This window comes from Cyanistes caeruleus, chromosome 27, assembly GCF_971803275.1.
Source record: "Cyanistes caeruleus chromosome 27, bCyaCae1.hap1.1, whole genome shotgun sequence".
Lineage (NCBI taxonomy): Eukaryota > Metazoa > Chordata > Aves > Passeriformes > Paridae > Cyanistes > Cyanistes caeruleus.
Genome location: NC_141727.1, coordinates 749,590 through 771,177, shown reverse-complemented (window position 1 = coordinate 771,177; position 21,588 = coordinate 749,590). Strand labels below are relative to the sequence as shown.

General features: G+C 62.4%; 2 protein-coding genes across 4 annotated transcripts; both read left to right on the top strand.

Moving 5' to 3' along the window:
* Positions 1–8,033: 8,033 nt before the first annotated feature.
* PRR29 (proline rich 29) lies at positions 8,034–13,100 on the top strand. Of its 2 annotated transcripts, none has more exons than XM_086864338.1 (6): positions 8,034–8,139; positions 8,832–8,949; positions 11,052–11,167; positions 11,831–11,952; positions 12,055–12,122; positions 12,819–13,100. In XM_086864338.1, the coding sequence occupies exons 1-6, from the start codon at positions 8,062–8,064 to the stop codon at positions 12,968–12,970; spliced, it is 654 nt and encodes a 217-aa protein (XP_086720464.1). In that variant the 5' UTR covers positions 8,034–8,061; the 3' UTR covers positions 12,971–13,100. The 2 variants fall into 2 exon arrangements, with proteins under 2 accessions (XP_086720464.1, XP_086720463.1); XM_086864337.1 differs by having other exon boundaries at positions 12,052–12,122.
* LOC111940052 (1-acyl-sn-glycerol-3-phosphate acyltransferase alpha) lies at positions 12,133–20,510 on the top strand. 2 transcript variants are annotated; one of them, XM_086864336.1, is made up of 7 exons: positions 12,133–13,074; positions 15,232–15,922; positions 18,117–18,250; positions 18,708–18,883; positions 18,989–19,084; positions 19,516–19,588; positions 19,771–20,510. In XM_086864336.1, exons 2-7 carry the CDS (start codon positions 15,741–15,743, stop codon positions 19,992–19,994), a joined length of 885 nt encoding a protein of 294 aa, XP_086720462.1. In that variant the 5' UTR covers positions 12,133–13,074; positions 15,232–15,740; the 3' UTR covers positions 19,995–20,510. The 2 variants fall into 2 exon arrangements, with proteins under 2 accessions (XP_086720462.1, XP_023798336.1); XM_023942568.2 differs by lacking the exon at positions 12,133–13,074 and having other exon boundaries at positions 13,591–15,922.
* Positions 20,511–21,588: the final 1,078 nt, after the last annotated feature.

Sequence of the window (21,588 nt, the reverse complement as noted above, 5' to 3'; positions counted from 1 at the left end):
GATGGGATGGGATGGGATGGGATGGGATGGGATGGGATGGGATGGGATGGGATGGGATGGGATGGGATGGGATGGGATGGGATGGGATAGGCAGCCCCCACCCTTCACTCCCGGGCCCTGGGGTGGCTGGCATGGGGGGACCGCCAGTGCCCCCCACCCTGTCCCCGCGTTGTCCCCAGGGCCACTCACCTGAAGCGTGGGGAGGAGCAGCAGGAGCAGCAGCGAGCGGGGCCAGGGCCCCCCAATGGCTGCACCCAGTGGGGTCCCGGTTCTGCCCCCGAGGGGTTGGGGGCAGCCCAGCTCCTCCTTCATGATCCGGGGGTCCCCCAGCACCTTCCTGCCCTCTGCCCTTCCCAGCCCCGTCCTGCTCCGTGTCCCTCAGGACCCTTCCCTGCCGCGGGTCCCGGTCCCGCCCGGTGTCCCCCGCCCGTGTCCCCGCGCTGTGCCCGGCGCGCTGGGCTCTCTCCGCGAGCCTGGATGTCACCGCTGCGGGATCTGGGACCGGGAGGCTCCTCCCTCCGCTCCCCCTGCCCCCGCTGGGCTCGGGGAGGGACCCCCGGGCTGGCAGCGCCCCCCGGCACGCACCGGCGGCTCAGGGGGCACAGCGGGGACACCGAGCCCGTCCCGGCTCCCCGGGTGCCCGGGATGGGCTGGGGGAGAGGGATGGGTGCGGGGGGCAGGGATGGGTGCGGGGGCAGGGATGGGTGCGGGGACCCCGGGATGGGTGCGGGTCCCGGGATGGGTGCGGGGGGCAGGGATGGGTGCGGGTCCCGGGATGGGTGCGGGGAGCAGGGATGGGTGCGGGTCCCGGGATGGGTGAGGGGGTCCCGGGATGGGTGCGGGGAGCAGGGATGGGTGCGGGGGGCAGGGATGGGCTGGGGAGAGGGATGGGTGCGGGGGGCAGGGATGGGTGCGGGTACCCGGGATGGGTGCGGGGGGCAGGGATGGGTGCGGGTACCCGGGATGGGTGCGGGGGGCAGGGATGGGTGCGGGGGTCCCGGGATGGGTGCGGGTACCCGGGATGGGTGCGGGGGTCCCGGGATGGGTGCGGGTCCCGGGATGGGTGCGGGGGGCAGGGATGGGTGCGGGGGTCCCGGGATGGGTGCGGGTACCCGGGATGGGTGCGGGTCCCGGGATGGGTGCGGGGGTCCCGGGATGGGTGCGGGTACCCGGGATGGGTGCGGGGGGCAGGGATGGGTGCGGGGGCAGGGATGGGTGCGGGGGCAGGGATGGGTGCGGGTACCCGGGATGGGTGCGGGGGGCAGGGATGGGTGCGGGGGTCCCGGGATGGGTGCGGGGGGCAGGGATGGGTGCGGGGGGCAGGGATGGGTGCGGGGGGCAGGGATGGGCTGGGGAGAGGGATGGGTGCGGGGGGCAGGGATGGGTGCGGGGGGCAGGGATGGGTGCGGGGACCCCGGGATGGGTGCGGGTCCCGGGATGGGTGCGGGGGTCCCGGGATGGGTGCGGGGGGCAGGGATGGGTGCGGGGGTCCCGGGATGGGTGCGGGGGTCCCGGGATGGGTGCGGGTACCCGGGATGGGTGCGGGGGTCCCGGGATGGGTGCGGGTCCCGGGATGGGTGCGGGTACCCGGGATGGGTGCGGGTACCCGGGATGGGTGCGGGTACCCGGGATGGGTGCGGGTCCCGGGATGGGTGCGGGTCCCGGGATGGGTGCGGGGGTCCCGGGATGGGTGCGGGGGGCAGGGATGGGTGCGGGTATACGGGATGGGTGCGGGGGTCCCGGGATGGGTGCGGGTACCCGGGATGGGTGCGGGTCCCAGGATGGGTGCGGGGGGCAGGGATGGGTGCGGGTCCCGGGATGGGTGCAGGTACTAGGGATGGGTGCGGGTACCCGGGGTGGGTGCGGGTCCCGGGATGGGTGCGGGTCCCGGGATGGGTGCGGGGGGCAGGGATGGGTGCGGGTACCCGGGATGGGTGCGGAGGGCAGGGATGGGTGCGGGTACCCGGGATGGGTGCGGGTCCCAGGATGGGTGCGGGGGGCAGGGATGGGTGCGGGTACCCGGGATGGGTGCGGGGGTCCCGGGATGGGTGCGGGTCCCGGGATGGGTGCGGGTACCCGGGGGTCACACCGCACACGGGGGCCCGGGGCCACTCCCTGCAGGAAGCCCCAGCCCATCCCCGGGACCCCCGAACCCCTCCCCGATATCCCCCCTTGCCCAGGAAGTCCTGGGATGGGCTCTGGGTGTGTGACAGCCCCACCCCCTCTCAAACTGACCCCAACTCTGCCCAGCCCTGGGTTTGGGGTCGCGATTTTGGTGTTTTGGTGTGTGCCGGGTGTTGTCACCTCGGTGCCAGAGCAGAGCAGGGGAGGTTTTAGGGGACCCCAGGAACAACCTGGGATGGACACAGAGCCGGGAACACCTGGAGATGCATTCCTGGATCTCCCTCAGGGATGGGGCTGCCCTTGGATCCAGACCCCCAAGCATCACCTGGGCTCTTCTTACAGAAAAAAAAATAAAATTATGTATATGTAAATATATAAATATGTATAAAATCGATATAAATATGTATTGTGGATATGTAAAATAAATGTATTTATGGAGTTCTCCTTGCTGGAAATCCCCAGCCCCCTCAGCAAAGGGAATTTTGACTCAAACGTCATCATTTTAATTATTTTAATAATGGGACCCACAATGCTGGGGAGACTTTAGTGTTCCCATCCCCAGTTTTGGGGAGATTATGAGAGAGTTTCTCTGGGAAATTTTTTGCAGGTCTCTGGGGTTTCCACACAAACTTTAGAGGAGACTTTAGGGATCCCTGATACTGGGAAGGGGTCTCTGTGGGTCCTATCCCAAATTTTGGGGAGACTTTTGGGGGTTTCTGGGAGCTCCCTCCCCAGTAGTAGGGGACATTTTTAGGGGTCCCATTCCCAGTTTTAGGGGAGCCTCTGGGGGTCCCATCCCAAATCTTGGGGGGGTCTTATTAAGAAGTTCTGTGTAAATGAGATCACCCTCACAAGCGCGGATGGAAGAACCGGGTCCGAGATGATTCCGAGTCTCCTTTGCCGTGATGAGGACGCCAAGGCTGAGCCCCACAGGGCCACTCTGGTGCCACCATCTCCGGATGTCCCGGGTGTCCCCACAGGGCCACTCTGGTGCCACCATCTCCGGATGTCCCAGGTGTCCCCACAGGGCCACTCTGGTGCCACCATCTCCGGGCGTCCCCACAGGGCCACTTTGGTGCCACCATCTCCGAGTGTCCCGGGTGTCCCCACAAGGCCACTTTGGTGCCATCTCCGGGTGCCCTGGGCGTCCCCACAAGGCCACTTTGGTGCCACCATCTCCAGGTGTCCCCACAAGGCCACTCTGGTGCCACCATCTCCGGATGTCCCGGGTGTCCCCACAGGGCCACTCTGGTGCCACCATCTCCGGATGTCCCGGGTGTCCCCACAGGGCCACTCTGGTGCCACCATCTCCGGGTGTCCCAGGTGTCCCCACAGGGCCACTCTGGTGCCACCATCTCCAGGCGTCCCCACAGGGCCACTTTGGTGCCACCATCTCCGAGTGTCCCGGGTGTCCCCACAAGGCCACTTTGGTGCCATCTCCGGGTGCCCTGGGCGTCCCCACAAGGCCACTTTGGTGCCACCATCTCCAGGTGTCCCCACAAGGCCACTCTGGTGCCACCATCTCCGAGTGTCCCGGGTGTCCCCACAAGGCTACTCTGGTGCCACCATCTCCGGGTGTCCCCACAGGGCCACTTTGGTGCCACCATCTCCGGGTGTCCCCACAAGGCCACTTTGGTGCCACCATCTCCGGGTGTCCCAGGTGTCCCCACAAGGCCACTTTGGTGCCACCATCTCCGAGTGTCCCCACAGGGCCACTTTGGTGCCACCATCTCTGGGTGTCTCAGGTGTCCCCACAGGGCCACTCTGGTGCCACCATCTCCGGATGTCCCAGGTGTCCCCACAGGGCCACTTTGGTGCCACCATCTCCAGGTGTCCCGGGTGTCCCCACAGGGCCACTTTGGTGCCACCATCTCCGGGTGTCCCGGGTGTCCCCACAAGGCCACTTTGGTGCCACCATCTCCGGGTGTCCCGGGTGTCCCCACAAGGCCACTTTGGTGTCATCCCGTGGCAAACGGGCTGCGGGCTTTGTCCCCAGGCTGGGAGGTGGCCGGGCTGGTTGGAGAGCCGGAGGAAATCGTGAAGTCCTCGCCGTGGGACGGGAACTCCTCTCTCCTTTCCCAGCAGGATGGGGAGCTCCGGGGACCCTTCGGGTGATTCCCAGCCCACCCATTCCCGGCTGCTCCCGACCTCCCCGGCGCGGGGCCATCTGCCCAGCCCTGCTGGCCTCAGGTCATTGTCCCCTGGGCAGGAGCAAGAGGGAAATAAATGTGGACAAATTGTGGATTGCAGATAACCCAAATCCAGCCCGGTCTGGGCTCCGCCAGGGTCCCGTAGGGGGTGGCGGTGTCCACTCGTGTGCCAGCGCCAGTGGGGACAGGCGGAGGGGACAGGACGGGGCAGGACAGGAGGATTTGCTCACGGGTGGAGGGGAAGGGTGGCTGTGTCCCTGCCGAGGCCCCAGGGAATGTCCCCAGGGGCTGTCTCGCAACCACGGGCGTTGTTCCCATTGATCCAGCCGGGAATTAGCGATGAATCAGCCGCTCCCAAAGCGAAGGAAGTCACTGCCAGGACTCCTCCTGCAGGTGACAAAAGCTGTTTGGGAGGACTGGGATCACTGGTTGTGCTGCCTCCATCCCAGCAGGGATGAGCCAGGCGGGGTCCCCGCCCCGCACCAGCTGCCCCTTCCCGGATTTCGGGTGGAAGGAAACAGATCTGGGAAGCGAAATTCGGAGGAAGTGAAGCCTTCGATGGCTGAGTGACAGCTTGGGGACGATGAAGATCAAAGCACTGTCAGCCTGAGACCTCCTAGAAAGGCGATTTTTTTGGTAATCGTTCAAAATGAGGAGCTTAAACCCATTCACAGTTCCGGACAGAGCGTCCCCAGCGGTGTTTCCTGAGTGCCTGAACGGGACAGCACGATGGGGACAGCCCAGGGGACAGCGGCTCTCACACTGCCACCCCACAGCCTGCCTTCGTCCCCGTGTGCAGCTCCAAACTGCTCTGGGCTGCTTTGTGGAGCCCCGGGAGGCAGCAGGGGCTGGGGGAATGTGCTGCCTCAGCCGGGCTTTCCTCATCTCCCCCGAGTGTTGGGCAAAGCTGCTGATCCTGTCGGGGTTTCCTCACTTGGGAATCTCTCTGGCTCTGCTGGGTCTCCGGGGAAGGGAAGCGGCACAAGGGATGTGCTGTCACCTCCAGGGCGGCTCAGGGCTCGATTCCTCGGCTTCCCGGTGCTCCCGGTCTGACAGGCCACCGTGCCCTGCCTGCCTCTGCTCTGTTATTTTGCCAAAGCTGGCTGATGCCCTGCAGAGAGGGGCTGGTTCCCACTGATCCCACTCCAGGAGCTGGAGCAGCACCCACATGGCCCAAGGAGTGGCAGAGGGTCCCTGTCCCTCCTGCCCACCCAGGACTGACCCCATTCCAAGGCCTTGGCCCTGAAAAGCAAAATTCCTGGTCCAAAGCGGAGCTCCTGTGCCCGAGCAGGGATGGAGCTGAGATCCCAGCCCTGGGCTGGGTGAAGGGGGAGTTTATGAGGGTTTCCAGAAGAAATCCCAGAGCTGCTCTAAGGGAGGGGCTCCAGAGCTTCCAAAGGGAGCAAATCCTCTGCTGGGGATCCTCAGGCAGAGGATCCTTGGCACTGGGGGGCTCTTGCAGGGAACAGGGGGATCCATCCCCATCAGAGCTGGAGAATGCTCTGATCCCTCCTGTTTTCCCAGTGGATGTTTTATGTGTCCCCACCAAACACTCCAAGGTGGGAACACAGACCAGTCCAGGGCTGTCACCTCTCCCAGTGTGGGTGAGTCACAAGAGGGGGGGTCAGCAGAGGTGGCACCTCCAGCTGGGGCATCGCTCCTACCTCGGCAGGGTGACCTGGGCAGTGTCCTGGGGACAGCACAGCCACAGCTGTTCCCATCCCGGCACTGCCCTGTGCCCAGGCTCTGCTCTCCTGGCCAGTTCCTGCCACTCAGGTCCCTCGGGCCATGGATCTTCCTGCTCATCCTCCTGCTCCTCCAAAGGGCCAGGGGTGCTCCTGCCCTGGGACAGCCCCCACCCTGACCTGCAGCCCTAATTCTGTCCTGAGCTTTGAAGAGGTTTGGGAGCGGGGCTGATGGGATGTTCTGGGGGAATTGAAAATGGACAGGGCACAGGGGAAAGGCTCCAGCCTCAGCCCCAAGCTGAGCCTGGCCTAAGCCCTGCCCTGCTGCACAACACACTTGGGACCAGCCTTGCTTGTGCTTGCTTTGGCTCAAGAAAACTTCCCAAATTCTCCTCCTTCTCCTTCTCCTTCTCCTTCTCCTTCTCCTTCTCCTTCTCCTTCTCCTTCTCCTTCTCCTTCTCCTTCTCCTTCTCCTTCTCCTTCTCCTTCTCCTTCTCCTTCTCCTTCTCCTTCTCCTTCTCCTTCTCCTTCTCCTTCTCCTTCTCCTTCTCCTTCTCCTTCTCCTTCTCCTTCTCCTTCTCCTTCTCAATAATGTCCCCCCCAGAGGGACTCAGGCTACCATGAGGGTGCTGAGGACATTCCAAGCAGGTCCCTGTCACCCTTCATGTCCCACCCCTGGCACGAGGATCCCTCCCACTCCTCATCCCCCATCCCCGTGCTTGAATCCCTCCTAAGGGAAGATAAGATCGGGATCAGCCAGCCGGGCTCTGCCAAAACGGGCAGGAAGCAGCACAGTAATTAAATGGGCAAATAATGGGAATTTAGGATTATAACAAAAGGCAGAAAAGCAATCCAGAGGGGGTCGGGAAAATTAGGAACACAGAGAAAAGTCCAATCAAGCAGAAAATAGCCTGGAGTGGAGCCAAGGGCTGGGGGCTGAGGCAGCCGGGCTCGGAGCCTGGGGGGAGGATTTGGGGGGGTCCCCGGTGCTGTTCAGGGGCAGAACGAGAGTTTTGGGAGAGATCTGTTCCCGAGCAGAGCTGGCCTCAGGCTGAAACCCTGGGAAAAGTTCCCAGATCTGCCCTGGGGCACGGCAGGTCTGGGATGTGATATCCATGGAAATCTCCCAGAGGAGGGGCCTGGGAAGTGAGGCTGGGGAGGCTGGAGAGGTGGAGGGGAGGTGCCTGAGGCTGGGGTCTGGGGGGGACAGAGTGGATTTGGCTGGAATTCGGTGTTTTGTGCAGATTCCCCATTCCCGGGGTTTCCTGGGACGGGCTCTCTGCCGGGGGAAAGCAGGAGCCGGTTGTGCCCAAGGACACAAATCCCCTTGGGAATATCCTGGGAAGGACGCAGGGCTCTCTGGAGCTCCCCTCCTCTGGGAGATTTGGGTGGGGGGTTCTGTGGTTCCCACCCCCAATTCTGGGAAAACTTCTGGGGATCTCTGGGGTTCCTACCCAAATTTTAGGGAAGACATTTGGTTCCCACCTCAGTTTTGGGGAGATTTTGGGCGGGGTGGTTCTGTGATTCTCATTCCAAATTTTGTGTGGGGGTTTCTGAGGGTCTCATCCCAAATTCTGGGGAGGCTCCAGGAGCAGTCTGTGCTGCTCTGCTGGCTCTGCTGCCATCTTCCACTATTGGGGGAGATGTCTAAGGATCCCATTCTCAATTTTACAGGGGTCTCTGGGGGTCTCATCCCCACTTTTTGGGAGATTCTGAGGAGGTTTCTGTGGTTCCCAACCCCAATTCTAGATGAGAATTTTGGAGGTCTCAGGGGTTGCCACCCAAATTTTAGGGGAGACTCTGGGGGTCCCATCGCCAGTTTTGGGGAGACTTCATTGATCCAATGTCCCTCCCATTCCCTAATGAGGCTCAGATCCCCTTTACTGCTCCTTTCGACCCCTTCCCAGCGTCGGGGACACGGCCCAGCCCCGTGGGGACACAAGGACACCCCAGCCCGGTATCCCCAGGACCTTTCCCGGGGATTTCCTGCCGGGAAAACCAGCCCGGGGACATTCCTCCCTCCGGGCACGGTTTGTTTGTCCCGGGAGCCCTGGAGACGCTCCCGGCTCCTGCCGCAGCTCCGCTCCCCTCGCACCCGAGCCATGGAGGGGGGAGCAGCCGGGGACCCCCGCGGGCTCTGGGGGAGCCCCCCGGCAGGGCCCGGCCTTGTCCCACGCAGGGTGAGCCCCGGAGCGCCTCTGCGGGTGAGGGTGGAGATGGGATGGGGCGGGAGGACAGAGGGGTTTGGGTGGGCACCGGGGGTTTTGCAAACCCCGAAAGGCCATCCCTGCCCCCCGAGCTGGGGACTCTCCAGGTCTGGAAGTCACCTGGGAAGGGAGGGCGGTGTCCCTGGAAAAACCAGGGAAGAGCAACCATTCCCTTCTCCAGGGCTCCCGTCCTGCTTCCCCCTGGCCACCTGCTCCTCGTGCCACCAGCCCCATCACCCCTCGCCTGTCACCAGCCGTGTCCCCCCTGTCCCCCCCGCCTGTCACCAGCCGTGTCCCCCCTGTCCCCTCCCGCCTGTCACCAGCCGTGTCCCCCCTGTCCCCCCCCGCCTGTCACCAGCCGTGTCCCCCCTGTCCCCTCCTGCCTGTCACCAACCGTGTCCCCCCTGTCCCCTACTGCCTGTCACCAGCCGTGTCCCCCCTGTCCCCTCCCGCCTGTCCCCAGCCGTGTCCCCCCTGTCCCCTCCTGCCTGTCACCAGCCGTGTCCCCCCTGTCCTCCCCCGCCTGTCACCAGCCGTGTCCCCCCTGTCCCCCCCCGCCTGTCACCAGCCGTGTCCCCCCTGTCCCCTCCGGCCCCGCTGCCAGGACTCTGAATTAAGCTGGGAATGTGCAATTCCGGTGTTTTCCTTCCCCTGCTGCCTTCCAGCTCCGCACCGTGGGATCGCCCCCCGGAGCAGCCCCCCTGTCCCGGCCGCCGGTGCTGATCCTGCAGCAGCTCCCCGGGCCCGGGGCCGCCCCCGCGGGACCCCCGCCCGTCCGGGGAGGTGCGTGCGCTAAACCCGCCTTGACTTCAGCCGCTGCTTTTCTCCCAGCCTTTTCCAGGGTGAGAGGGGCAGAGCCACACTCAGGATGTCCCTCCCGTCCTTGGATGGATGCTCGGCCCCACGGGATGCGATTTTTGGGGTTTTTACCAAGTCTGGGCTGCAAGATGCTCCTGGGAAACAGTTTGGGGCTGGTTGGTTATTTTTGAAATTCACCTGTTTTGTTCTCCAAAACCCCATTTCCTGCAGGCATCCCCAGGGAAAGGCAGAGTGCCACGGCTTCCTTGGAATTGTGAGGTGGGATTGGAACCCTGGGCTGTGCCACTGTCCAGAGGGGCTTCACCCAACCTTGTGCAGCAATCGTGGCTGGAGTGGGGCTGGCAGCAGGGCCAGGGGCCCGTGGTCACTGGGGACACAGGGACAAAGGGCTGTGGTCACTGGGGACACAGGGATAAAGGGCTGTGGTCACTGGGGACACAGGGATAAAGGGCTGTGGTCACTGGGGACACAGGGATAAAGGGCTGTGGTCACTGGGGACAGCAGGGACAAAGGGCTGTGGTCACTGGGGACACAGGGATAAAGGGCTGTGGTCACTGGGGACACAGGGACAAAGGGCTGTGGTCACTGGGGACACAGGGATAAAGGGCTGTGGTCACTGGGGACACAGGGACGAAGGGCTGTGGTCACTGGGGACACAGGGACAAAGGGCTGTGGTCACTGGGGACACAGGGACAAAGGGCTGTGGTCACTGGGGACAGCAGGGACAAAGGGCTGTGGTCACGGGGGACACACCATGGGCAAAGTCACCTTGTGCTGTCGGGAGGGGGAAGGTGGAGCTGTCCTTAAAAATCTGGGGAGGAAAAAGGATGCTGAAAATCAGTGTGGAAAGAAAGGACAGACCCAGCCTGGGCCACGTGGGGTGGATGGGATCCATGCAGAGCTGCCAGCACTTCATGTCCCAGCCCTGGTTCAGTTCCTTGCTGCTGGGTGCTGCCTGCTCCTGGAGCCGGCTCAGCAGAGTCCCAGGATGTGCTGGGATGCTCCTGGCTGGAGGCACAGCCACCTCCTGGTGTCCTGGGAGCCCAGCCTGGCAGCTCTGGAGCCTTTGGAGCACATGGGGTACGGGGTGGTCCAAACCCTTTTTTGCCCCAGGTCATGGAACCAGGGAATCCCAAAATGGTTTGGACTGGAAGGGACCTTAAGGATTGCCCAGTGCCACCCCTGCCATGGCAGGGACACCTCCTGCTGTCCCAGGCTGCTCCAGCCCCAGTGTCCAGCCTGGCCTTGGGCACTGCCAGGGATCCAGGGGCAGCCCCAGCTGCTCTGGGTGGATGAAGCCAGCAGGATCTCAGGGAAATCCAGAAGGTTTATGGGAATTTCACACCTGCAGGAAATGAGGTTTTTGGGGGGATGCAGAGCCAGGTTTGGGGCTTCCTCTGTATGGACTGGCCTCAGCAGCCACCCCCAGTGTGATCATCCAGCCAAGGGGACAGGGACACTGCTCTGGGCCCAGCTCCTCGTGTGGAGCCAGGCAGGGGCTGAGGAGGCACTGAGCATCCCCACCCTGCTCCTCACCTGGATCCAGCTCCCAGGAGTGGGGATTGGGATCCTGGGGTCACCCCCATGGCTCAGCCCCAGCTCCTGCCCCTTCGGGGGGCTCTGAGCCCCTGTGCACAGAGCAGAGCTGACCCTGGAATGCTCTGGGTCACCCCAAGGACGCTGCCTCTGCCAGCTCTTGCCAGGGCAGCTGCTTCCTGAGCCCCTGAGCACTTCCAGTGTTGGAGAAATCCTCCCCAGAATGGGTGGAAAGTCTGGAGCTCCAGCCCCAGTAATCACTCCTTGTGAGCCAGCCCAGATGTTTGGTCACGTTTGCAAGGAAGAAAAGGCTCAAATATGGCAATTTTCAAGCTTTATCCAAGCGAAATGATTTTTAAACACCACATGGGGCTTCCAGACCAGGGTGGGGGAAGTCTGGCTTTGCTCCCACTGCTTGGGAACAGGGAGGAGCCTTGGGGCCGCCCCATCCCAGGCACTCATCCCAGGCTGTGCTCCTCCTGCCCTCCATCTGCTCCCTCTCTGACGCAGAATCTCCAATTCTCCGGCAGATTTGATGGAATTGATGCTGATTCAAAGCTCCCAAATGCACCAGCTGCTGATGCACGGCCTGGCCATGGCAGCTTTGATGCCCCTTGGTGTGGGGCCAGCCCCAGCCCCAGCCCAGGTGAGGCTCAGGGGTGCTGGGTGGGCAGAGGAACCTTCCCAGGGCTGTTCAAGAGTGGGATCACCACACCCTGCTTTGGGACTCTCTGGATGCAGCACTTGGGTGGTCCCAGCCCAGCTCAGAGCAGCCCTTTGGGGTTTTGGGGCTCTCTGTGGTGGTTTGAACCCCGGCTCTGACAGCTCAGACCCCATCCAGGCCCTCCGGCAGAGCTTTAGCCCAGCTGGGAAGAGCCAGGACCCTCTGGAAGTGCAGCCCAGCCAGGCAGGAAGGCTCTGCAGGGGCCACCATTGAAAAATCCATCTCGAACCAAAACCATATGAAACATTTGATCTCCTTGGGGGGAACAATGCTGCTTTTGGGGCAGGGCTGGGCTGTGGCAGCTGCTGAGCTCGCTGCCAGCTGGCACCTCTCAGCACTCACCCCTGCCCTCCCAGTGCCACCAGTACAGGGCTGGCCAGGACTGGACCCTGCCCCCTCAGACGGGTCTCAGATCAAACGGGCTCTTCCCACGGGCCTCTGGTCCCATCTGTGGGGCCGCCACCCCCCGTGTCCCCAACAATGTTCCCCCGGGACCGAGTGGGACCGAGCTGGACAGGTGTGATCCACGGGCAGCGGCGCTTCTGGGGGTCCTGGAGCCCGGCCCAGCCTCTGTCCCTCCCGCAGGCGCTGCCGGGGCCTCCGCAGGGCGAGGAGGAAGAGGAGGCCGTGGTTTTCCACCATCACTACATCCCCTGGCCCGGCCCGAGCCCCGTGCGGTTCCTGCGCTCCCCGCCCGGGGCCGGGGGGTGAGTGCGGGGTGGGCTCGGTGCCACCTCGCTGTGGCAGCACCTCCAGCCCAGCCGGGCCTCCAGGGACACATCAATCCCTCACTTGTTCCCCTCCAGCAGAGCTGTGCCACCCCCGCCACCCCCCAGCGCCACCGGGACAGTGGGACCCGGCGTCCCCCCAGCAGCGGGTAAGGACACCCCGGGGACATTTGTCCCCATTGTCCTCATTGTCCCCATTGTCCCCACGGCCCCTGACGGGAACAGCTTTCCCTCAAGTGTCCATCATCCCAGTCTGAGCTTCCCTACTCCCTGTCCCCATCCTGTCCCCTCAGGGCTGGGATCCTGTCCCTGCCTGTCCCCTCAGGCCTGGGATCCTGTCCCCATCCTGTCCCCTCAGGCTTGGGATCCTGTCCCTGCCTGTCCCCTCAGGCCTGGGATCCTGTCCCTGCCTGTCCCCTCAGGCCTGGGATCCTGTCCCATCCTGTCCCCTCAGGCCTGGGATCCTGTCCCCATCCTGTCCCCTCAGGCCTGGGATCCTGTCCCCATCCTGTCCCCTCAGGCCTGGGATCCTGTCCCTGCCTGTCCCCTCAGGCCTGGGATCCTGTCCCCATCCTGTCCCCTCAGGGCTGGGATCCTGTCCCCATCCTGTCCCCTCAGGCCTGGGATCCTGTCCCCATCCTGTCCCCTCAGGCCTGGGATCCTGTCCCTGCCTGTCCCCTCAGGGCTGGGATCCTGTCCCTGCCTGTCCCCTCAGGCCTGGGATCCTGTCCCATCCTGTCCCCTCAGGGCTGGGATCCTGTCCCCATCCTGTCCCCTCAGGCCTGGGATCCTGTCCCCATCCTGTCCCCTCAGGCCTGGGATCCTGTCCCTGCCTGTCCCCTCAGGGTACTACAGCGCCGAGGAGCGGGGCCTGGGAGCTGTGCCTGCCGATCCCTCGGTCCCGGATGGATACTCCGCCATTCCCACGGCTTCGGGGTGTTTTCCCGGCTGTCAGCGCCCCAGGGCAGGGGGGTCACAGCGCTGTCACAGCCTGTGACACCCCGAGGTGGCACCCCGAGGTGGCACAGGCTGTGCCGTGTCCCCGGGCCCAGGTGGTCCCAGCCTTCATTAGTCCCTCCAGCTCTCAATGCAGCCTTGCCTGTAATTAATTTTCTTTGTTAGGAGAGCGCCCTGCTGTCGCTAATTAATCATCTGTAATTACATGGGCTGGTGGCTCCGTGCAGGGGCTCCCTCGGGGCTGGGGGGGGGCCAGAGCCCCCTGCACCCCATGGTGGGGGGGTGGTCTGTCAAGGCCTGGGGGTGATGAGGGGGGGGTCTCTCAAATCCTGGGGGTGCTGGGGTGCTCGGGGTGGGCTCGGGGGGGTCTGTCTGTGTTTGGGGGTGCTGAGGGGGGTCTGTCTGTGCTTGGGGGTGCTGGGTGGGGTCTGTCTGTGCTTGGGGGCTGTTGGGGGGGGTCTGTGTTTGGGGGTGCTGAGGGGGTTCTGTTGGTGTTTGGGGGTGCTGGGTGGGGTCTGTCGGTGCTTGGGGGTGCTGGGTGAGGTCTGTCAGTGCTTGGGGGCTGTTGGGGGGGGAGTCCTGGGGGTTCTGTTGGTGTTTGGGGGTGCTGAGGGGGGATCCTGGGGGTCTTTCAGAGCCTGTGGGGGTGAGGGGCTGCTGGGGCTGGTGCTGGGAGCTCCAGAGTGGGATCTCCAGAGCACAGGGAGAGCTGGATCTTGGTTGGGATGTGGTTGGGAGAGCAGCCTGAAAGAGAGAAATCATGGAGTTTCCCAGGATTCAGCTCTGCTCCTCAGGAAGCAGGAGGAAGTGGGGAGTGAAGGTTTTTGGGTGCTGGGGAGCTGTCCCCTGCCTGTGCCACCCCACCAGTCCCACAGAGTGGTGCCAGCCCTGCTGAGCCCTAAGGTGTTCCAGGTTTTTCCCTGGAGTGGAGCTCCTGGCAGGAGACCTCAGGGCCAGTGGTCTGGAGTGCCAAGGATGCAGAAAGGCACCTTAAGCCCCCTTCTTGGGCTGCCCTACCTCTTCTCTGCTCAGTGGAAGGTAGCATTTACCTTCCCTGTGCTCTGGAATGGGCAGATCTTCCCCAGCCTGGCTCCTGGAGAAGCTCACAAATGTGGAGCAGGAGAATTGTGCTGGATTCCAGTAGGAAGGTCCAGCTCCTCCAGCTGGGAGGGACTGAAGGAGGCATCCAAAAGCAAAACTGGGTTTGATGGGAGACCAGGCTGGTGCCTAAAGGTTTCCACATGGACACAAAACGGGAAGGAGGAGGTGAAGAGTCACCTGGAATGGGCTGGACAGGAAGGGTGGGCTTGACATGTGACCCAATCTTTGCTTTAATATGAGAATAATGAGAGGAATGGAAGGGTGAAGCAATGGGCATTGCAACACCGCTGGTGGACGGAACCCCGGGGTTACTGGTCAAACTGGGGCACCCTCCAGCATGGCCAGAACCTGGGGACATCTCTGTCACCTCCAGGGGACACGGGAAGGTGTGGGTGGAAGAGCAGCACAGTGGGGACAGTGCTGCAGAGATGTTGGGCTGAGGGCAGGTCCTGCCTGGTGAGGGGCAGGAGGGCTGGGATGGGCCCAGGGGATGTGACCTTCCCACTAGTGGCCTGAGGGGACTGGGAGACCCCCAGAGACCCCTCAGGGGTTGTTATGCGGAGGCACGAGGGGCTCTCGCTGCTCCCAGCTCCTGAGCCAGGGTCAGCTCTGGGCAGCAGCACAGGGATGTCCCTCCTTTCCCCATCCCTGGAGGTGTCTCAGGCCAGGCTGGATGGAGCTTGGAGCCACCTAGGATAGTGGGAGTTGTCCCTGCCCATGGCAGGGGGTGGCACTGAATGATGGCTTTGAGGTCCTTCCCACCCAAACCATCCTGGAATTCTGTGATTCCCTGATTTGGGCCATGGACCAGCAGGGCTGAGAGATGCTGCTGGGGGCTGACACGGGCCCGGCGTCCCTGCTGTGACAAGGACCTGGTTCCAGGAGTTTCCAGGGGACTGTGTTTCCTGTGTGCCCATTGCAAGGCACTAGAGCAGGAGGAGAGGTTAATTACAGCCTGTGCTAATTGCATCCATGAAAACACCTCATGCAACACAACCCCTGGCTGCCAAGTGGGCCAAGGGCTGGCACCTCCTGCAGCCCGGGCTGGAAGCAGCGGGTGGCAGAGCTCAGCCCCCCAGGCTCTGTGGGGACCTTGGGGACAGATGCTGGGCCTTGGGAGGGGAAGGGCAGAGGGGCTCCTGCTGCACAAATTGAGCAGGGCTGGGGAGCACTGGTGCCACATTCCTGCTGTCATTCCAGGTGGGAGATGTCTTCCAATAATCTGATGCTCTGCAAGATGAGGTTTGGGTGCTAGCAGGTGACTGTGACCAGCCTGGCTGGGATGTTGGCCATGGACCAGGAGCAGCTCCTGCTGCCCCCACCAGCTGAGAGTCCCTTTCCCAGGGCTGGCATCCCCATAGCCAGCAGAGATTCCCAGGACAGGGACACTTTTGCGCGCAGCAGATCGGATCTTACCAGTCTGGAGTCACTGCAGTGGCTCTTAACAGCCCAGGAGGGCCCTGTCAGCGCTGACACCTCGGGTGACTCAGGGTCCTGCCGTGACTCATGGCCACTCTCCACCCTTGGAGGGGTGTCCTGCTTCCACCTGAGCCGCTCCATCCCCAGGGATGAGATCCACACCGAGCCTTTCCCTGGGCCAGCCCCAGCCGCCCACGCAGGATCCTCCTGATTCACCTGCCACGCTCCTGGCAGCCCCGGCCACTCGCTCGGATCCCATCCCAGCCGTGGGCTGAGCTTGGGGCGGCCCCATGGACGTGCTGCTGCTCCACGGGCTGCTGCTCCTGCCCCTGGCAGCGCTGCTGCTCTACAGGTGCAGCCCCCATTTCCAGTACCTCTGCAAGGTGGCCTTTTTCAACTGCTGGATCGTGGCCATGGCCACCCTGCTGTCCCCCTTTGCCGCCTTCCGGGGACGCTCCGTGGACAACATGAAGTGAGTGTGGGCTGGGGATGGGGACAGCTGGCTGGGGCTTGGCTCAGGTGGAGGAAATCCCGTGGTTTGTGGGCTCTGTCCTGCCCTGGATGGGCCCACAGCTGGGTCACAGCTGGTGGCAGAGCCCTGGGGCCATGGTGAGAGCTGTGGTCACATCCATGGGGCAGGGAAGTGCATCTTGTGCTGCGAGAGGTGCTGACTTGTGCCGAGGGAGGGTCAGGCCACGCTGGAGCTGGGATTCCCTGAGGGATGAGATAACATGAAAGGGATCGTTCCTGGTCATGGCAATGCTGGGGTCTTCACTTGGGTGGTGACAGGGGGGTTTGGGGGTACCATCAGGGCAGGGGTAAATGCACACCCAGTGCTGTGTCCCTGGCTCTGGTTTTGCTCATGGGAGACCCTGGAACAGCACTTTCAACACCTCTGTGGCAGCAGGATTGAGGGTGGAGAGGCTGGCACAGATTATTCCATGACTGCCCCTGGATCCCTGGCAGTGCCCAAGGCCAGGCTGGACATTGGGGCTGGAGCAGCCTGGGACAGTGGAAGGTGTCCCTGCCATGGCAGGGCTGGCACCGGGTGGGTTTAAGATCTCCTCCAACCCAAACTGCTCCATGTTTTTATGGCTTTGGGATGTCGTGGTGCCATCAGCTGTCAGGGGCACAGCCCTGCCCCATCACAGCCATGTCCTGATCACAGCCATGTCCCGACTCACGCTCCCAAGGGTGGAAGCAGGGAGATGTCATCACTGAAATGACATTGCTGTGCAACACCGGAGGAAGGTCAGGGTGTTGCAATCCCGTTGCTGGATTCCTGGGCAGGATGAACACACCAGGAAGGATGTAATTATGTCACAGGGAAAATATCCCATCTTGAGAAATTTACTGAGGATTTCTGCCGATGGATCCCAGCCCGTGGCAGGAGCATGGTCGGAGGTTCGCTGTTATCAGTGGTGGTGCAGCGTCTCCCAGGTCCTTCCCGGCTGGAATGCTGGGCACGCACAGCATCCAGAGCTGCTCCAAAGCCAACGCTTCCGGCGAAGTGGAAATCCCCGAGGGAGGCAGAGTGACTCACCTGCCTTATCTTGTCCCACCGACACCTCAGTACCCAGCACAGCACGCCCAGCTCCCTCTCCTCCCAATCCCAAAGCCTGCGGCTTGGAGCACTTCCCTGTCATTAGTCCTGGCTTTGGGGCACTGCTTCTCCTCGGATCCTCAGAGATCTCTGAGCCTGCAGCTCCCGAGGGATGGGGACGATGCCAGGACCCTGCCCCTCCTTCTCCCTCCTCACCTCTGCCTGGTGCTGAGCCCTTCCTGGCCCCCTGCCCCATCCCCTTGGGGAAGTGACAGGCACAGACCCTCTGTGGGTTGGACATTGCCCCATTCCAACACTGATGTGTCCCAGGATTTTATCTTCGTGGCTGCTGGAATCCCTGGTGCTCCCTCCTCCCTCCATTCCTCCCATTATTCTCATACTGAGCATCACCCATCGCTGCCATCCTGATATTCCCCTTCCTGTCCAGTCCTCCGGGGATGTGGCACCACTTTTCTGCTCAGATCCATCTCTTCCCAATGCTGCAGGTCCGGTGGAGTGATTTATGATTCCCCTAAGGAATGTATTCAGGCTGGTTTTCCCTTCCTCCTGCAGCCCAGAGCTGTGCAGGGGCAGTCCCCGGGGTCACATCCCTGGGGATCTGCCTGTCCCTCTGCCATCCATGCCCTGTGCTCATCCATCCCCAGCTCAGCTCCTCTCGGCTGGCTCTGGCTTTAGGAATCTGGGATCTGGTTTTCCGTCCACACACAGATCCAGCAGAGCATCTGGGAGGCTCCCCTGGGCAGAGACAGTTTGTCCTCATTGGGATATTAAATCCCCATCCCCATCCCTCCCTTCTCTTTTTGCTTTCCCATCATCCCTGGGTATCAAAATCCTGTTTTTTTGCTCCCACCACCTCATGCTGGTCACTCTCCCTCCCCAGCAGCTCCTTCTGCTCTGAGCCAGGAGCTGGGCACAGCTCGGGCGGGAACCGGGTGAGATCTGAGCCTCACAGGCTGCAAATGTGTGAGGAACACAAGCACCCCTGAGCCCGAGCCCTGGTCCAGCAGAGCAGCCGCAGCCTGGCCCATCCCGCCTGCCCCGGGCTGTGCAGACCCGCTCCCACCCGTGTCCCTCAGCCTTACCTCGTCCCTTGTCTCCGCAGGCTCCTGCGCGCCGCGCTCCTGCCCCTCAAGCGCTTCTACGGCATCAGGATGCGGGTGAGGGGCGCGGAGCAGCTGCAGCTGCAGGGGCCCTTCGTGATCGTCTGCAACCACCAGGCTTCCCTGGACCTCATGGGTGCGTCAGGGCAGGGCAGGGGGTATCTCGGCACCTCGGGGGGCTCCAGGGGTGCACCAGGATTAGGGCAGGGATGTGTGGTGGGAATGGAACAGGAGAGCTTTTGGGATAGGGCTGTGCTGCAGGGAGAGGAGGGACAAGGGAAGGTGATGCTACAGGGTGGTCCTGGGACTGGGAACAGCTTAAAGTCCTTTAAGTTTAAAAAACCCAACCTCGTCCTATATTAGGGAATAAATGATTAATTCATCTGTGCTCTTGATATCATTTGGCCTTTCCGGAGAGCTCCTCTCTGCACTCATCACCTCTCAGGGCTGGTTGAGCTGCAAAAGCTATTCCTGATATCCAGTTGGTTTATCCAGCTGTGGAGTTCAACTTCCAAGCAGTTTTCCAAGGTGTTTTTTCTGCCGCCAATCCCATGGGGCTGGGCAGGTGTTAATGGACGTTATCCGTGCCCCAGGAATGGTGGAGGTGATTCCCGAGCGCTGTGTGCCCATTGCCAAGCGGGAGCTGCTGTACCTGGGCACGGTGGGCTGGGCCTGTTGGCTCAGTGGCATCATCTTCATCGACCGCCACCGCAGGGACACGGCCATCGAGGTCATCTCCCACACTGCCAGCACCATGCGGCATGAGAACGTGAGAGAAACTGGGTCTGGGCGGGAAACACCCGTGGGGTGAGGGGGTGTGGGCAGGACTGACCTGGCTGAGGCCCGGGGTTACCTCTGTCCCTGTCCCTTCCAGCTCCGTGTGTGGGTTTTCCCCGAAGGCACCAGGAACCCTGGCAAATCCATGCTGCCCTTCAAGCGTGGGGCTTTCCACCTGGCCGTGCAGGCGCAGGTAAGGGCACCCTCGTGGTAAATCAAAGGGGACTCAGTGGCCTTGGAGGCCTTTTTCAAAATGATTCCTTCCCCTTTAGTTCACCCTGGATGGAGCAGGGTGGGTGTGAACCCTGGGGCAGAGGGATGGGGGGTTTGATCCCCAGGGATGGGGATTTGGCCCCAGGGATGCAGGGATTTGATCCCCAGGGATGGGGGTTTGGCCCCAGGGATGCAGGGATTTGATCCCCAGGGATGGGGGTTTGGCCCCAGGGATGCAGGGATTTGATCCCCAGGGATGGGGGTTTGGCCCCAGGGATGCAGGGATTTGATCCCCAGGGATGGGGATTTGGCCCCAGGGATGGACATGGTGCAGGGCAGCACCAGGCAGGAGCAGTGGTCCCACCTGGGGACAGCTCTGTCTGCGAGTGTCTGACCTGCCGTGTCCTGCAGGTTCCCATTGTTCCCATTGTGATCTCCCCATACTGGGACTTCTTCAGCTCCAAGGAGAAGAGATTCACCTCTGGTAAGGCTCGGACAGGAATTCCCGTGGCAGAGGGCAGGGCTGGTGCTGGGGATGAGGCACTTGGGGGGTGTCTGTGGGACACTGAGGGGTGGGGAGGCAGCTGGGGTGGAGGATGCTCGGGGGAATACCTGGTTCCTGGTGGGATCCTCTAACACATCCCTGGTTTCTCCCTCCTCTCCCAGGGACCTGCACCATCCGAGTCCTTCCCAGGGTGGAAACGCGGGGCCTGAGCCCAAAGGATGTCCCTGAACTGACCGAGAGTGTCCGCCAGGCCATGGCTGAGGCCCTGGCCGAGATGTCCATGAGTGACCACGAAGACCAGGCCACGGAGCAGTCTCTGCTGGGGCTGGGGGACAACAGAGGCAGGCCCCAGGGCCAGGGGGACACAGCCAGGAATGGCAAATAGGCAGAGGGAGTGAGTCCCTCGGGCACAGCAGGGAGGTGTCCCTTGTCCCCTGAGGAGGTGTCCTGCAGCCCTGCCACCGCCCCGGCAGGACGGTGCCCTAAGGGGAGCAGAGCAGGGCAGGATGGGACCAGGCAGCACCCCCAAAACAGAGCAAGGTGCCCCTGAAACCCCTCGTTGTGACTGTGCATCCCCTCGATGTCTCTGCTGGACGTGGAGCTGTGGCTGTCCCCAGGATGGCTCCTGCCTGCTTGCTGGGCAGGGCAGAGATACTCCAGGCAGGGCTGAGGGTTCCCAGCCCCATTTCCCACCCCTGATTGTTGGGTTCCCCCATGGATTCTCCTTCCAAAGGCTCCCATAAGCTGGAAATGCTGCTTGGGTGCAGTCAGCTCTGGGGAGGGGCCCGGAGTGTGTGGCCTGGGGGACACACGAGGTCCAGGGGAGGTTGCCTGGAGGGGCAGAGCATCCTTGGAGCTGAGCTGTGAGCCAAGGGTGGGACATTAAAGAGTCTGGAGCTGGTGCTGTGTCCTGGCTGTGCTGAGGGGAGCGGGATCCATCTCCTCAGGGAGACTTCACCCCTGCACATGGGGTGTCCCCACAGCTTCTTCAGGGGTGGTTACACTTCAGGGTGAGGGTACACTGCTCTGGGTCTGTCCCTGAGGTAGAGCTCTCCCTCCATCAGTAAATACACAAGAAGAGCATCCACTGTAGCCTCAAATTCCCAGCAACACCTGGATTGTGCCCACCTGGACACAATCCCATCTGGAGGTGCCTTTCCACGGCCTCTGGACCACGATCCAACAGCTGGATGGTTCCCTGCAGCTGGGCAGGGATTTGGGATCTCCTGGCTCCTTCCCATCTGAGCAGCTCCTGAGCCAGCACCCCAGGGTGGCAGCAGGACAGGGACAGGGCAGCGTGTGGCTGCTCCCTTGTGGAGAGCAGGATGGGCAAGATTTCCCCTCCCATCCTGGGATAAAAGGTGCAAACCACAGGTACAGAGCTCCAGTTTGGCATCTTTCCTGCTCTCAGGAGCAGCTGGATTATGGAGGAAATCCTTCAAATCTCTTGCAATCATCTGACACCAAACAGCAAAGAGGCTTCCCATGAGGAACAACCCACGGGATCAGGACATGTCACATGGCCAAGGGCACAGGAAGGGTCCAGAAAACCCCCTTAAATCCTTTCCTGCTTCCCAGGATTCCCAACATGTGGCATGGTCTGTCAGCTCTGAGCTGGAGTGGGGTCCCACCACAGCCCCACCACCTTGGGGGTGGTTTGGCTGCCCAAAGTTTGGGTTTGGGGTGTTAAGCATCAATAGAATCATGGAATGGTTTGGGTGGGAAGGACCTTAAAGCTCATCCAGTTCTGCCATGGGCAGGGACAGCTTCCACTGTCCCAGGCTGTTCCAAGCCCTGGCCAACCCAGCCTTGGATTCTTCCAGGGATCCAGGGATAGCCACAGCTGGTCTGGGCAAAACCTTGTCCTGACTGGAGGGTCAGGACCCAGCCAGAGCCCTCTCTGGATTTTCCACTGTTGGTGGGAGGTGAAAGCTTGAGGAGAAGAAAAGAACAGGGGCTCTTGGAACAATTTGCCTTTT